Raw genomic sequence first — 16,478 nt, 5'->3', positions numbered from 1 at the left:
GGTCCCTGTCAGCCTGTTCTGTATTTCAGTGTCTTTGGTTATATTTTGCTTGCTTGTTTGTTTTGTTGTTTAGCTTCCTGTTAAAGGTGAGATCATATGGTATTTGTCTTTCACCACCTGGCTTACTTCACTCAGCATAATGCTTTCCAGTTCCATCCATGCTGTTGCAAAGGGCAGGAGCTCCTTCTTTCTTTCTGATGCATAGAATTTCATTGTGTAAATGTACCATAGCTTTTGGATCCATTCATTTACTGATGGACACCTAGATTGCTTCCAACTCTTGGCTATTGTAAATTGTGCTGCTATGAACATCGGGATGCATAGGTTCTTTAGGATTGATGTTTCAGGGTTCTTAGGATATACTCCTAACACTGGAATTGCTGAGTCAAAAGGCATATTCATTTTTAGTTTTCTTAGAAAATTCCATAGTGTTTTTCATAATGGTTGTACCAGTATGCAGTCCCACCACCGGTGAACTACTGTCCCCTTTTCCCCACAACCTCTCCAACATTTGTTGTTTGTTGCTTTGTTTACGATGACCATTCTGACTGGTATAAAGTGGTAGCTAATTGTGGTTTTAATTTGCACCTCTCTGATAGCTAGCAGTATTGAGCATCTTTTCATGTGTCTCTGGATCCTCTATATGTCCTCCTTGGAGAAGTGTCTGTTCAAGTCCTTTGCCCATTTTTTAATTGGGTTGCTTGTCTTCTTAGAGTGGAGTCGTGTGAGTTCTTTGTATATTTTGGAGATTAAACCTTTGTCTGAGGTATCACTGGCAAATATGTTTTCTCATATAGTTGGTTCTCTTTTTATCTTAATACTGTTTTCTTTAGCCGTGCAGAAGCTTTTTATTTTGATGAGATCCCATTTGTTAATTCTTTCCTTTATGTCCCTAGCTCTAGGGGACATATCAGTAAAAATATTGCTGCGTATAATATCTGAGATTTTCATGTTAGTGTTCTCCTCTAGGACTTTAATGGTGTCACAGCGTATATTTAAGTCTTTTATCTACCTTGAATTTATTTTGATGTATGGTATAAGTTGGTGCTCAAGTTTCATTTTTTTGCATGTAGCTGTCCAGTTCTCCCAACACCATTTGTTGAAGAGGCTATCTTTACTCCATTTTATGTTTCTGACCCCTTCGTTGAATATTAATCGACTGTAGAGATTTGGGTTTATTTCTGGGCTCTCTGTTCTGTTCCATTGGTCTATGTGCCTGTTTTTATGCCAGTACGAGGTTGTTTTGATTACAGTGGCCTTGTATTACAGTTTGATATCAGGTATTGTGATCCCTCCTACTTCGTTCTTTCTCAAAATTTCGGCTGCTATTCGGGGTCTTTTATGGTTCCATATAAATTATTGAAGTGTTTATTCTATGTCTGTGAAATATGCCATTGCGACTTTAATAGGTATTGCATTGAATCTGTAAATTGCTTTGGGTAGTATGGACATTTTAATGATGTTAATTCTTTCAATCCATGAACACGGTATATGTTTCCATTTGTTTGTGTCTTCCTTGATTTCTTTCTTAAGTGTTGTGTAGTTTTCTGTATACAGGTCTTTTACCTTCTTGGTTAGGTTTATTCCCAGATATTTTATTTTTCTTTTTGCTATATCAAATGGGATTTTTTTCTTGATTTCTGCTTCTGCTGTTTCATTGTTAGCATACAAAAATGCCTTTGATTTCTGGATATTGACTTTGTATCCCGCTGTTATGCCAAATTCATTTATTAGTTCCAGCAGTTTTTTGGTAGAGGCTATAGGGTTTTCCATGTACACTATCATGTCATCTGCAAACATGACAGCTTTGTTTCCTCCTTTTCAATTTGGATGCCTTTTATTTTCTTGTCTGATCTCTATAGCTAAAACTTCCAATACTGTATTGAATGGAAGTGGTGAAAGTGGACAACCTTGTCTTGTTCCTGATCTTAGTGGAAAAGCTTTTAGTTTTTGCTCATTGAGTATGATGTTGCCTGTAGGTCTCTCATATATGGCCTTTATTATATTGAGGAATGCTCCCTCTATTCCCACTTTGCTGAGTACCTTTATCATAAATGGGTGTTGTACCTTATCAAAAGCTTTTTCCGAGTCTATTGATATGACCATGTGGTTTTTGTGTTTGCTTTTGTTTATGTGGTGTATTACATTTACTGATTTACGAATATTGAACATCCTTGCATCCCTCGGATGAATCCCACTTGGTCGTGGTGTATGATCTTTTTGATGTATTGTTGGATGCGATTTGCCAATATTTTATTGAGGATTTTAGTGTCTGTGTTTATCAGCAATATTGGCCTGAAGTTTTCTTTCTTTGTTGTGTCTCTATCTGGTTTTGGAATTAGAATGATGCTGGCTTCATAAAAAGAGTTGGGGAGTTTTCCCTCCTTTTGGATTTTTTGGAATAGTCTGTGAAGAATCGGGGTTAGTTATTCCTTAAAAGCTTTGTAGAATTCTCCTGTGAAACCATCTGGTCCAGGGCTTTTGTGCGATGGGAGTTTTTTGATTACTTCTTCAATTTCATCTGCTGTTATTGGCCTGTTCGGGTTTTCTGCTTCTTTTTCATTGAGCTTTGGAAGATTATATTTTTCTAGAAATTTGTCTATTTCACCTGCGTTTTCAAGTTTCTTGGCATACAGCTCTGCATAATAATTCCTTACAATCCCTTCTATTTCTGTGTTATCAGTTGTAATCTCTCCTCTTTCATTTCTGATTGTGTTTATTTGGGTCCTCTCTTTTCTTGATGAGCCTACTTAAAGGTTTATCTATTTTGTTTATCTTTTCAAAAAACCAACTCCTGGATTCATTGATCCTTAGAATTGTGCTTTTAGTCTCTATGTCATTTAATTCTGCTCTGATCTTGGTTATTTCCTTCCTTCTACTTGCTCTGGTCTGTCTTTGTTGTTGTTCCTCGAGTTCTTGTAGGTGCAGGATTAGGTTGTTTGTTTGAAATGTTTCCATCTTTTTTAGGTAAGCCTGTATTGCTATGAACTTCCCTCTCAGGATTGCCTTCACTGTGTCCTATGAGTTTTGGGTTGTTGTGAGTTCATTTTCATTTGTTTCCAGAAACTTTTTGATTTCTTCCCTAATTTCATTCTTGACTCATTTGTTGTTTAATAGCATGCCATTCAACCTCCATGATTTTGGGTGTTTTGGGCTTTTTCCTTGATGTTGGTTTATAGTTTCAGTTCCTTGTGGTCGGAGATAATGCTTGGTATGATTTCAATTTTCTTGACACTGTTGAGGCTTGTTTTGTGTACTATCCTGTTGTCTATCTTTGAAAATGTTCCATGTGCATTTGAAAAGGATGTGTATTTAGCTTCTTTGGGCTATATATAATCAGTTATGTCCATTTCATTTTGGGCATTGTTCATTGCCACAATATCTTTGTTGATATTTTGTTTGGAAGATCTGTCCATTTTTGACAATGGGGTGTTAAAATCCCCTACTATAATCGTATTGCTGTCAATATCTTTCTTGAAGTCCTCTAAGATTTTCTTTATATATTTGGGTGCTCCTATATTGGGTGCATATATATTTACGATGTTAATGTCTTCTTGGTGGATTCTTCCCTTGAGTATTATCACTTCCCAGAGGAAGTGACCTCTGGGTTTCTCTTCATGGTCCTTTTTGGAAGACTATTGTGTCTGATATGAATATTGCTACTGCGGCTTTTTTTTTCCTGGCCGTTTGCTTGGAAAATTTTTTTCTAGCCCTTCACTTTTAGTCTGTGTAGGTCTTTTGACCTGAGGTGGGTGTCTTGTAGGCGGCATATGTATGGGTCATGCTTTCTTATCCATTCTGCTATTCTATGTTTTTTGATTGGACTATTTAATCCATTTACATTTAATGTTATTATTGGTAGGTACGTAATCATTTTTGTACCTGTGTTCCTGTCTGTCTCTCTCTTTTCCCTTCTTTCCTCAAAGCAGTCTTTTTAGCATCTTTGGCAGAGGTGGTTTGGTGGAGGCATATTCTTTTAGACTTCTTGGAAGTTCTTTATTTGGCCTTCTATCTTGATTGAGAGCCTTGTTGGGTAAAGTAGCCTTGGTTGCAGGCCTCTGGTTCTCATTACTTGGAATATTTCTTGCCATCCTCTTCTTGCTTGGAGAAGTCAGTAGCTGTCCTTATTGGGGACAGCTGTCTTAGTTGTCCTTCTTGCTTTCCATTGAGAAGTCAGTAGCTGTCCTTATTGGGGCCCCCTTGTATGTTACTTCCTTTTTCTTCCTTGCTGCCTTTAAGATTCTCTCTTTATCTTGGGATTTTGCCGTTTTAATGATGATATATCTTTAAGTGGGCTCTTTGTGTTCCTTTTGATTGGGACTCTGTGATTTCTGGATTTGTGTGACTTTTTCTCTCATCAAATTAGGGAAGATTTCCATCATTACTTCTTCAAATAGATTTTCTATCCCTTGTTCTTCTTCTTCTCCTTCTGGTATCCCTGTTATTCGGATATTATTATGTGGGGGCAACTTCCCTCGCAAGTCCCCCCAGCTGCCACGGATGAAAGTGAATATGACCGAGTCATGATGTGATCTGCTTAGGAAGGAGAAGTGGCCATATTCCTAGAGGGAAAAGCCGTGGGCTGGTGGCCAGTTTCTCTGGGGGAAAAGGCCAGCAGTGGCCAGTTTCTTTGAGGAGAAAAAGGCTCTGAGTCCCCTCCTCCCTAGCCTTTTCTTGGGTTTTAATACACAGGAATAAAGGGCGACAAGGATCAAACAGTAGATAACATTTGAAAGAAATCTGAGGGCTCAGTATGAGTCAGAGTCTGTCAGGAACAGAGTTTTAGGTTTTCTTGCTTGAACCCTTAACATATGAATGAAAGCACTCTTAGCAGAGCAGATTTCACAGGTTTATCAGGAAGTCTTTGTGGTGCCAGATTTTTCCCCAGGACATGCTCTAGCAAGGCAAGGAGCTGCACTTCTCCCAACAGGTAATCAGGCTTAAGGGGATTAGAGCCGGGAAGTACTTCTCCCAGAGAACATGTGTACGGGGGCTTTGTCAAAGCCGGGTGGCGAGGGTCCATTGCTCTTTATTGCAGGCCCCCCCCCAACCGTCCTTCCACAAAGGCCTCCCATGTGATCAAGTCTAGCTTAGGTTGCCCCCCACTATTAGGGGTCTTATCAGTCATTGACTTTCGACCAATCTTTGGGGGCAGGGAGAGGAAACTGAGGCAGCATTTGCTACCAGGGACAAGCTTTGTCTCCTGCAGCTCGCATTCCAGGGGTCGTCCCTCGCCCTTAGCCAGGAGGGGTAGAGATACAATTCCTAAAACCAGGCAGAGTGGTCTGCAACATTATTACTTTTCATATTGTCTTGCATTTCTCTTAATCCATGTTCATTCTTTCTGAGCCTCTTTTTTTTCTTTCTCTTTCTGGGAGTTTTTTTCTACTTTGTTCTTCAGCTCGCTGATCCGATATTCTACTTCATCAATTTTGCTTTTGATTCTTTTCACTGTGTTGTTCAGTTCAGAATTTGTATTCTTCATTTCCTCTTGGCCTTTGCTGATAGTTTCTATTTCCTTTTTCATGTTGATATAGTTTGCAGTGAGTTCATTATAGTTTCCCTGTAGTTTCTGGTAGTTCAAAGAGCTCAGCTTTTTGAACTTTCTGATAACCAGTGTTTTGAATTCAGTATCTGATAGTTGACTTGCATCTATTTCATCTAACATTCTTTCTGAGACTTCCTCCTTTACTTTCTTTTGGGGATTGTTTCTTTGTCTTCCCATTGTTTGTGAGACTCTTCTTAGCTATTAGCTTCAGCTTCTTAAATTGATCTGTTCTGACTCCCTGAGTTTATGGTGTGAACTTTTGTGGTAGAATACCTGTGAAATTCAGTGGTGCAGTCTCCTGCAGGTATCTTAATATTCTCTGCTTCCACCTGCTCCTTTCTTTGTGTGTGTGTGATCAGTTGGAGGGGGAGGCAAAATGGTTTGACAGCAGGAGAGTACTTTATGATATTTACAGTCACAGCTGGTAGAGAAGAGATAGAAGAACTTTATGCCATATATAGTGTTAACCTTAATCTTCAAGCCAACTTGCCACTTTTAAGAAAGGACGGACAAGCTCAGTGGATTGAGCGCGAGCCTGCGAACCAGACGATCACGGTTCGATTCCCAGTCAGGGCACATGCCTGGGTTGCAGGCCAGTTCCCGGCAGGGGGCAGTTCCCAGCAAGGGATGCATGAGAAGCAACCATACATTGATGTTTCTCTTCTTCTCTCCTTCCCTTCTCCTCTAAAGATAAATAAATAAATATTTAAAAAAAAAAAAAGAAAGGATGGACAAAAGAAAAGTCTCTTGTTGGGAAGGGAAGGCTTGTGAGTTGGATCTAGAAAGCAGTGAGGTTGCGGGCGGTCAGATTTTGAGGTAAGGTGAGAGTAAAGAATAGTAAGTAGGTAGGTGTAGTGTGTGAGGAAATAGACTTAATTACTACATTAATAGAATTCAGGAATCTGTGAAGTGGGCTAAGATCCGGGAGATGTGTTGTGAAGTATTTACAGTTGTATAGAACAGCTATTATTTACAATAATATTAGAGCAACAATCATATGACAGACTCTATGTGATCAGGATAACATGAACAGGGGTATAGACCTTTGCGTAGTGTGCTAAATGAAAACAAGTGGCATGAAGTATAGAAAATTAGCAATACACTGTGGAGGAGAGAACAGGGGAAACCTGTCAAATGATAACAATGTAACCAGCCAAGGCATACAGAAAAAGGAGGAATACAAAGATACAATTAAAATGTAAAAAACTGAGAATAATAGAAAAAAATAATAATACAAATATGCAGCAACTTGTGGCTTCTCTGCTAAAGCATAGTGAAATTTGTCTTTCTGTCTCTACTTTTGGGATGCCCCCTCTTTGGGTCTAACTCTGGTCTTTTCGTAGTTCCAAGTTGTTTGTGTCACTTGTGGGTAAAAGAAAAAAAAAACCAACAAATGAAAGGCAGGAGAAGGGAGAAAAAAAGCGGTAAGTTTAGAAAGAAAGGAAGAAGGAATAAACCAGGAAAGAAGAAAGGAGAGGAAAAAAGTGTAGAAAGATAAAACAATAATAAAATTAAAAAGATACAAGATTACTTAAAAAAAACAAACAAAAGAGCCCTGGCTGGTGTGGCTCAGTGGATTGAGCGTGGGCCTGCGAACTGGAAGATCATGGTTCGATTCCCAGTTAGGGCACATGCCTGGGTTGCAGGCCAGTTCCCGGCGGGGGACCCACGAAAGGCAACCATACATTGATGTTCTGATGTTCTCTCCCTCTCTCCTTCCCTTCCCCTCTAAAGATAAATAAATAAAAAACAAACAAACAAACAAAAAAGAACATCTCTTGTTGGTTTCACACTGGCCAAACTGGTTTTATTGGCTGCAGCGCTGAGGGGAGATTCCTGTGGTCTTTCTGGGAGGGCTCTCCCAAGAGCTAACCTGGCTTGTCTCCCCAGCATCCCACAAAGGGGGTCTAGGTTCTTTTCAGAGCACTTTCTTCAGGGGTCCTCGCTGTGGGCTGGGGTGTGGGCACATGCATGCCAACCAGGCTGTCCAGGTCCCACGGGACCTGGCACGGTCCTTCCCAGTTCTGTGGGGGAACTGAAGGGCTTCTGCCCCTCCTCTGGATCACTGCCAGGCTGGGTGGGGATCAGGGCAAGCGGCTGTTGCAGGAGAATCCTTCAGTTTACTTTCCAAAAAATTTCTCAAGAAAGCCTGCCTCTCAGCACAGCCTAATCTCCCAGCCAGACCGGTGACTATCGGAGTCAGAGCCCAACAATGTGCCTCTCAATTCTCCCGGGCTGGCGACCACATATCCCGAGGTTGAACATGGCCCTTTGTCCTTATTACCCTCTCTGTAAACTCAAGCAGACAGGTCTCCCCGGTGTTGCCCAGCCTTGCTTAGACGGGGAGGGAGGGAGCTAACGACCTGGCTCTCTCCCAAGGACCCTGGAGCAAAGGGTCCTTGGCTACCAAAGAGTCTGTGTAGACCCTCCGGGCGCCTGGGCTCCCGGAGAATCACTGGCAGACACACCAGGTGCTGGGTGCTGGGCGCTGGTCACCAGCCGAGGCCACTGGGTGCTGGTCGTCGGCCGAGGCCGCTGCTACTCTTGTCTTTGCTCTGGTTCCTTTGCTACTGACCTGCAGCTGTGTCTTTATTGTCTGGTTTTTCCATGTCCAGTACAATTTCTGGTCTCTTAGTTTCATATATGCTGGGGAACTGTTGGCTGTTTGCGCTGTTCCTCCGTAGATCAGCCAGGATTCTCTCCCATGTGTACAGGGAAATGGCATCTGCTCCTTCCTATTCTGTGGCCACCTTCCCCCCCTCCGGTTTGTTTGCTTTCTAATAGCACTTTGTAGAAGCTTGTGTATGGAATTGATGATGAAAATCACTTAAAAAGAAAATGGAACTGCTTCCCAAGTTTTTTGAGGCTTTAACTTCCTAAACCAATTTGAAATTAGAGATACTTGTCAAAGTTATCTGTTAATAAAGAATTTACTTAATATTTCAAGTACTACATGTTTACATTATGAAATGTGATTTCAGAGTGACAACAGAGTATAATTATTAGTTATGTTACCGAACAAGGGTCCGAGGCGGGGGCAATACTTGGCCCACCGAGGGATGCCAAAAACTGCTACAGAAAACGGGCCCCTCCCAAGGACGGTACACTAATACCTATTGGGCTCTTCTGTCTGCCGCTGCCAATTGGAAAGACATCTCTCAATGCCAGAGATTTGTGAAAAGGAAACGAAATGTTTATTTAATGCTATTCAAGCCTAATGCCTTCATTAAAATATCAAAGTCTTTAAGGGTATACACCTACACACACACACACACACACAGCACTCCCTTCTCCCACTGTCCCAACTCTGGGTAGTGTAAATCAGGGAACGAGCACACGTCCTGTTTTTCCAGGCCACGGGTATCATCAGCTGTGTTGATGTCGAGGTAGGATCGCCAATTAATCCAAAGTCATGCGGCACCTTCCACTGGCAAGAGTTCTTTGTACCAAGTTCCAGTCAAAGTCTGTCCTGCTTTCCAGGCCACTCAGCCAAAGGGAGCGCCCCAAAGCATGGGCCTCTATTACCAAAGCTGCAGGGGTCCGCACTCCACCAAAAGCGTGTGTCTTTCTTCTTCACCTGGCTGTGGGGATCTCCATTCTGGCAAAGCGTGGTCTTCCCTTTCACCTGGAAAAGAGGGGGTCTGTACTCTGCCAAAACCACATGGCTCTCTCTTTCATGACTGCAAGAGGGGGTCCTAACTGCTGAAACCGCGTGGCTCTCCCTCTAATGGCTGCTGTGTCTGGGTTTAAATCCCCTGTGCCCATCTTCCTCTGTATCCCTATTTCTGACTCCTCCCATGATCAGTTACATCTGCCAGTATTTCTGTATTATTACAAGTTTACTGGGCTGCCATTGTTAGTCTGGGCAGGTATGGCCCCATGTCCTAGAGCCAATCTTCCCCCAGCTCCCACGCAGGCGCTGTAACTCAGGGGATCTGTCCCCCAGTCACATCTTAGGGGGAAGTGACTTCATTCCCCTAGCTCCAAGCCTGGCCACAGCCATTTAACATATCCAGTGACCCACCAAAGGCTATAGATATGTTAAATGACCATGCCATGGATTAGCTGCAAGGCTGTTGCTGTACAAAACAGCCCTGCATGTTCCTGCTCCATGTGTCCCTTCCCCCAACTCACATCTGTTGAGGGGAAGGGGTGAGGACATCTTATACGTCTCTCCAATATTCCCATGCACTTTGAGTTCTGGACAACATTCCAAATCTTTCTTTGCCCACCCCCCCCCCTTGGCTACACCCTGTATCAGTTATGTAATTGTTATTTTCCTTGCACAGAAGAAAGTATATACTGGTTCAGTAGTTTTTTCTAAGGTTTTTCTTATTAATTACAAATTTTATTTTTATATCTTTCTCTTTAGAGATATTTTAAATATTTTTGTGCAACAGAGGATAAGACAGGCCTATAGTGGCATTATCTGCCTGTTATTTATAAACCCATTTTGCTTTATAAAGAATTTTCCTTATTTTATAAAGTGATGGTTTTCTCATCAGTCACCTGATGACCATCTGTACTAAATGTCTTTTGGGCATTCAGCATCATGGTATTAAGTAAGGTCAGAGAGCCAGATAATTCTGGTTATTAACATTAGTGTTTCAGAACTGTCTAAATTTTGCCCTGACTTGTGGCTTAGCTGCTTGGGTGTTGTACTGCAAAGCGGAGGGTCTCTGGTTTGATTCCTAGTCAGGACACGTGCTTGGGTTGCCACTTCAGTCCCCAGTCGGGGTGCATGCGAGAGACAACCAGTGTTTTTCTCCCTCTCTTTCTCCTGCCCTTCCCATGTCTTTAAAAAAGAAATAAACAACCCTGTCTGAATGTTTTCCTTCTGTTTTTCATTTGTGCAGGTGTCCCTGTTGCCTGAGAATGACAGATGGAATGAAACCAGAGCTCAGCTGCTTGCACAAATGGATGTTAGTATGGGGGGAAGAGTGGCGGAGGAGCTCATATTTGGAACTGACCACATCACCACAGGTCGGCCGTGGCGAGTGGCTGTAGTTCAAATTCAGTAGCTTGGTTTCGAGGTATTTTAAAAGTTGACTTCTATGTATATTTTTAAATTTTAGGTGCTTCCAGTGACTTCGATAATGCAACTAAAATAGCAAAGCGGATGGTTACTAAATTTGGAATGAGTGAAAAGGTATTGGCTAATTTTAATTGTCCTCGTGTCTCAAATGATAAGTGTCAAGTCCTTTGTGAAGGAGCGTTCTCATTATTAATTGATAACATTTACTTGCTTCTCTCTTGTTCCAAATGGATTTGTCCCAGCTTATTTTAACTAAACCTTCTTTTCTGAGTAATCACATGTGGCATTGTTTCTATTCTAGTTGCTCCAATAGTAACAGTTGTTGCTTCATGAGTTAACCAGAGATAAGACAAATTATTTAGTTGTTACTGTTCATATGACATAAAAGACCTACTCGCTGAATTTGCCATTTTTAACCCTTGGCATGGATTTCACTCTCTTACGTTATCGCTGTAGTTTCAGGAAGCAATCCTAATACTCTGAATTGTGGGTTTCTGCACATGGACTAGCTGCCAAGGTTGTCTAAGAAGGCACTTACAATGGTTTTAGATGTTCTTTCTTGCTCACTCTCTAATTTTGGTCATATACTTTCAGAAGAATGATGGCATTTCCTTGCCCTTAAGGCCATTTTTATATTGAATATCTTCTTTGCCCCTACCCCTGTGAAATTTGTTTTCTTATGTATAGGATAGTACTTCCTCTGTTACATTTGTGTTTGGGTGATGTTTTCATTTTTTGTTCAATTTCTTCCCGTTCGTTTTAGCTTGGAGTTATGACCTACAGTGATACAGGGAAACTGAGTCCAGAGACGCAGTCAGCTATTGAGCAAGAAATCAGAATCCTTCTGAGGGTAATGATTGTATTTTCCTCTGCTTTTTCTTTAGCCATAATGTGCCTAAGTATTTGGGTGCTTACCAAATGATAACTGAAGGCTTTTGTGCTTGGAAATATGACTGTATGTAATGAAGGTAATAGATGCACCATTGCAGCCATGACTTAAGTATGTTGCTAGAGAACCTCTGGTCATAGACTGGGTATTAATTTTATTATGACCATAGGCTAAGAATAGTTTATATCAGTGATTATAAATATTCAGTTTTCCTTTATCTGCAAAATGATAAGAGATTAGAATTGGAGATACTGATTATTGATTCTTACTGTTTTCTCATTCTGATACATATTCAATCATATATTGTTATTTGCTTGTGCCTAGCAGTGTACATGTGCTAAGAATACAGAATAAGCAAAACAAATGTCCTTTTGACTGCAGTGTCCAATACAGATGAGGGCAGAAGCATGTGTAAGAGTAGATTCAATGAGATCACTTAAGTACTGTGGTAATCTAGTCATTATTCGGATTAGGTTGGTGAAAAGTGGAAATTGAGAAACATGGGTGGGTTCAAGATATATAATACAGTGGAATGAAAATGCCTTTATGATGTTTTGGGTGAGAGAGAAGCTAATTCAGTCTAAACTACAAATTTTTTTTAGATTCTGCCTTATGCAGGTATTTAGTTGGGTCATTTACTGAACAAACACTGATGGCTAAGGCTGGGAAGGGTGTAGATCATGAGTTCAGTTTTGTACATGTTAAACTGGAGATGTCTTAGTGACGATTAGTGGAATGGAAAGATATGTGGGCCTGGAGCTCGTTCAGAGGTTGGATATGTGTCCCTTTGGGCACACGTGAAGGCAGGTCTTAGAATGGAGGAGGAGCGCTGGCGGAGTGCCAGAGTCTTTAGTGAATGAGGACTCAAGTGTCACAGTGAAGGGTGCTAGGGCGGCTGTAGTCAGATAGTATGGACCTCAAAGGAATGGTGCTTGACAGAAGATGGTAGTCTGGTAATGATCTGGAAGAGCTGATGGGAACAAAGCTTACCTCCTTACCCGGAAGTATCTGGGATGAGAGTAAATAACTGCCAGTTGGGGTTTTACAGAAAACCATCTCCCCTGGAGGGCCAAGTCCTGATGAATTCAAAGGAGGCAGAAAGAGTGCTTCAGAGTATTTAAGGGTGTGGGGAGTTTATGTAATGGAAAAGTTTAGGAGGTATTGCAGAAGAAGTCTCTGACTTTCTGGAATCTTAATTCTCTTTCCCTTACTATTTATGTTATTCTGAGTAACTTATCTGCACTGAGGTACCTAGAACATCAGAAATACTGTTTCTTTGCTTTAATACATTTCTGAAAATTCAGAACACAAAATGGCAAAAATTGGGTTCTTGACTTTTAAAATCACAGATGGGGAAAAGGGAAGGCAGTAGGTGTTCCTTCCACTCGCCGAGTTTATGTTGTTATTACAGGGACATGATTACTAGTTAATAGTATTTTAGGTTCAGATGTAATAATTGCATTATGTGTATATGACCTATGCTTTTTGGTGATAGTAAATTCACTTTTATGTTTTCTGCCCAGTTGTATAAGGGCAAAAATACGATTAAGTGCTCAGATACTTGCAAAAACACTGTACAGACAAATGTGGCACTGCCAAAAACAAACCGTTGGTAGTGATCACACTTATGGCCTAGTATACTTAATCCAAACTCGCATTTGGAAAGATAATTGAAGGATTTAAGTAACAAATTCAAGGTGGGTTAAAAATATGCATTTAAATGGAGGACCAGCTGTAATAATACTGTTATGGTTGTCACATATGGACAGGTGAGTATATTACCAAGTAAAAAAAAAATGGACAGGTGGATCTTTTCTGGCCATTCTAGATAAAATGGTGAAATCAAGAGGCAAAATTATTAAATTTCCTTTTTTTTTAAAGATTTTATTTATTTATTTATCTTTAGAGGGGAAGGAGAGGGAGAGAAACATCAATGTATGGTTGCCTTTCGTGCGTCCCCTGCTGGGAGCTGGCCTGCAGGGAACCGGCCTGCAACCCAGGCATGTGCCCTGACTGGGAATCGAATTGCAATCCTCTGGTTCGCAGGCCTGTGCTCAATCTGCTGAGCTATGCCAGCCAGGGCTAAATTTCCTTTTTTTAAACATACATGTTGAATAGAGAAATAGATTTCTGTGTTCATAGTCATTATTAAAAAGCAGATAAGTGGAGAATATAGTTTTTTAAAGTGACTTTTTGTCTCAGGTAATCATTTTCCTATGTGATGAATTTTACAGTTCAAAATGGAACACTTGAAAAATACGAAAGAGTTATCTTTGGGAATCAAGCTTTTAAATGCTTTTATCTTTTAGAAATAGATTTCTCATTTTCGGGTATATAAAGTTTTTTTTTCTCATTTGTGGTTTTTGCTTGTAAGTTTTTTTGCCTCTTACATATCTGCTTTTCTGTTTTAGGACTCATATGAACGAGCAAAACATATCTTGAAGACTCATGCAAAAGAGCATAAGAATCTAGCTGAAGCTTTATTGATCTATGAGACTTTGGATGCCAAAGAGATTCAAATTGTACTTGAGGGGAAGAAATTAGAATTAAGATGATAGCTCTCTGGAGATGGGCACATTGCTGGTTTTACTGCAAGAATATAAGTAGCATTGCAGTAAGCTCCTTTTGCAGCATTTTTCTCCCATTCTTGATGTACTGTCACTCAAGGATGTGAAACACATTGTCAGCCTTTTGTCACATTTGTCTAATTTTGGTTATTCTCATGATACATATAGCAAATTATCAATCCATTAGCAAATATGTTAAAGAAAATAAAGAACTATCAGGATTGAAAACCGCTTGTCTGAGAAATGTCCATCAGTTATTAAGTTGCACATATGTAACGATTTTATGGTCTGTTACTCCACTAGATGTAAATAAAATTGTGCCTTGTAGCTCCTTGGAAGTGTTTTTACTTAGCAAAATGAAATTGTTGAAGAATTGTCCTTATTTCTGCATAGTGCCATTGGTCTTAGACAAAGAAGTGCTATTTGGCTGTTGGTAAACCATATTTCTAAATGCATCAGCGGAAAACCTCATTAAGATGCACTTAATTATGCTCCAGGTGTCCATATAGTCAATGTTTTTTAAAAATCTCAAGAATGGAGAGTCATTAATGTATAGATACAATCAGAATGTTCATGATTATAAAGTTAAAAGTGCAGCTTTCATTCTCACGGTCTTTGTTAACCTTATCATGCTAATGAAGTTTATTTCAGAGTGGCAGTATTTTGTTAAACAAGAAAGTAGCATTTCAGATTCTGAATAACTGTATAATTATGCTTGGTATTAAAAGTAAGATTAGATTGAAATCTCAGTCCCCTTCAAAGTGAACTTTTGGATTACCCTGTGTCAGAAATGGAAAATTGTGTGTGTTTTTCATTCCGATTTTGTGAATATGAACATGTTGTTACAGGACTTTCAGATAAATTTATTTCACTCAATAGAAAAATTATTTTAGGGTACATTGTATTGGTTTTTATATTTAACCAAATTATATTCTCAAAGTGATTTTATTAAAATTACCTATAGTTTTCTAATAACTTTTAAGCTGTATATGGTCTTCATTGTAGATGTTGATTGGAGGAACTTGCCACATGACAGTCTTGCCCCTTTTTAGCATAATTTTAAATTTTGATCTAACTTCAGCCTTACAGAAATGTTACCAGAATAAATAGAAGGCACTTCCATACATGCTTGACACAGTTTAATAAATTGTGTTCATTTGCCTAATTTTTTTATTGCCACCTTTCTTTTTTCTCTGCTCCTCCCTTCCACTCTTTTGTGTGTGTTTATGTATGTGTGTGCGCAAGTCTTTGGTGTGGATTCATGTTTCATTTTCTTGGATAGACTTGCAAGATTAAAATTGATGAGTCATATAGTAAGTTTTACTGACCCAAGGAACTGATTTCAAAGTAACTAGACCATATGATGTTCCATTCACCAATGTTTGAAGTTTCCAGTGTCTCCACATCTTATACAGTACTTGTTATATAGTCTGTCTTTTTGATAAAGCAATTCTAGTGGAGTTGAAGTAGTATCTCATTGTGGATTTAATGTATGTTTTCCTAGCACGAGTGATGTTGAGCACTCTGTCTTATGCTATTTGCCAGTTGTATATCTTTGGAGACACAGCTATTCAAATATATGGTCCTCTACCTCTTCAGAGGTTGTTTGGGTTATGTATTTTAAGAAACCATGTATTATGAATACATGTCCTTTACTGGCTGAATATTAACCTCTTTTTATAATCTTCACCCAAGGATATGTTTATTGATTTTGGAGGGTTTTAGAGAAACACTGATGTGAGAGAGAACATTCATTGGTTCCCTCCTGTATGTGCCCTGACTGGAAATCAAACGCATAGCCTTTTGGTGTACAGGATGATGCTCTAACCAGCTGAGCCACCTGGCCGTGGTTGGATCTTGCCTTTTTAGAATCTGCTCTCACTATGTCCTGTTATTTGAGTTGGGAATGTAATTCATTCATATTTAATATTGATACAGTTGCTTTTGATATGTTATTTGGTTTTGGTTTTTATCATAGCCAAAGAGATCCCTCTGCTCCTCCTTTTTTGAGTTACATTTTAGTGGTTGCTCTGGGGATAATAATATGCATCAACTTATCACAAAATAATGTTTAGTTCTGGTTGTACTAACTTTGCTCTCGTGTATCTTCTTTGTGCTGTTAGTGTTATTTGTTATATATCTGTTCGGGTTCAACCATACAGATGACTACTGCTTTATATAATTTTATAGCCTCAGTTCTTGGGAATGTCTTTATTTTGCCTTTTAAAAAGAATAGTTTTGCTGAATATAGAATAATACATGGTCAGACAGTTCTTTTCTTTAATCACTTTAAATATGTTATCCTACAGAGTCCTCTGATGTCCATTATTTTTGATAAGTCAGCTGTTAATCAAAGCTGTGGTCTTCTTTGGTGATTGATTACTTATCTTGTTTTTCTAATGTTGTTTTTACAATACTTTTCTTAGCTTTGTCTTTTAG

General features: G+C 39.6%; 1 protein-coding gene across 1 annotated transcript in view; it reads left to right on the top strand.

Annotated features, from left to right (window-relative positions):
* YME1L1 (YME1 like 1 ATPase) overlaps positions 1-15,204 on the top strand; it is a 60,410-nt gene extending 45,206 nt beyond the window's left edge. Inside the window, exons 16-19 of the mRNA XM_037037060.1 lie at positions 10,405-10,531; positions 10,624-10,697; positions 11,347-11,433; positions 13,884-15,204. Coding sequence (XP_036892955.1) covers positions 10,405-10,531; positions 10,624-10,697; positions 11,347-11,433; positions 13,884-14,027 — 432 coding nt within the window. The 3' untranslated portion in view covers positions 14,028-15,204. The remainder of the gene's footprint in view (positions 1-10,404; positions 10,532-10,623; positions 10,698-11,346; positions 11,434-13,883) is intronic.
* The last annotated feature ends 1,274 nt before the right edge of the window (positions 15,205-16,478 follow it).

The sequence above is a fragment of the Sturnira hondurensis genome, unplaced genomic scaffold (genome assembly GCF_014824575.4).
Source record: "Sturnira hondurensis isolate 20B ecotype Veracruz unplaced genomic scaffold, ASM1482457v3 Scaffold0022910, whole genome shotgun sequence".
Lineage (NCBI taxonomy): Eukaryota > Metazoa > Chordata > Mammalia > Chiroptera > Phyllostomidae > Sturnira > Sturnira hondurensis.
Note: the sequence above shows the minus strand (reverse complement) of the source record. Positions and strands in the feature narration are given on the sequence as shown.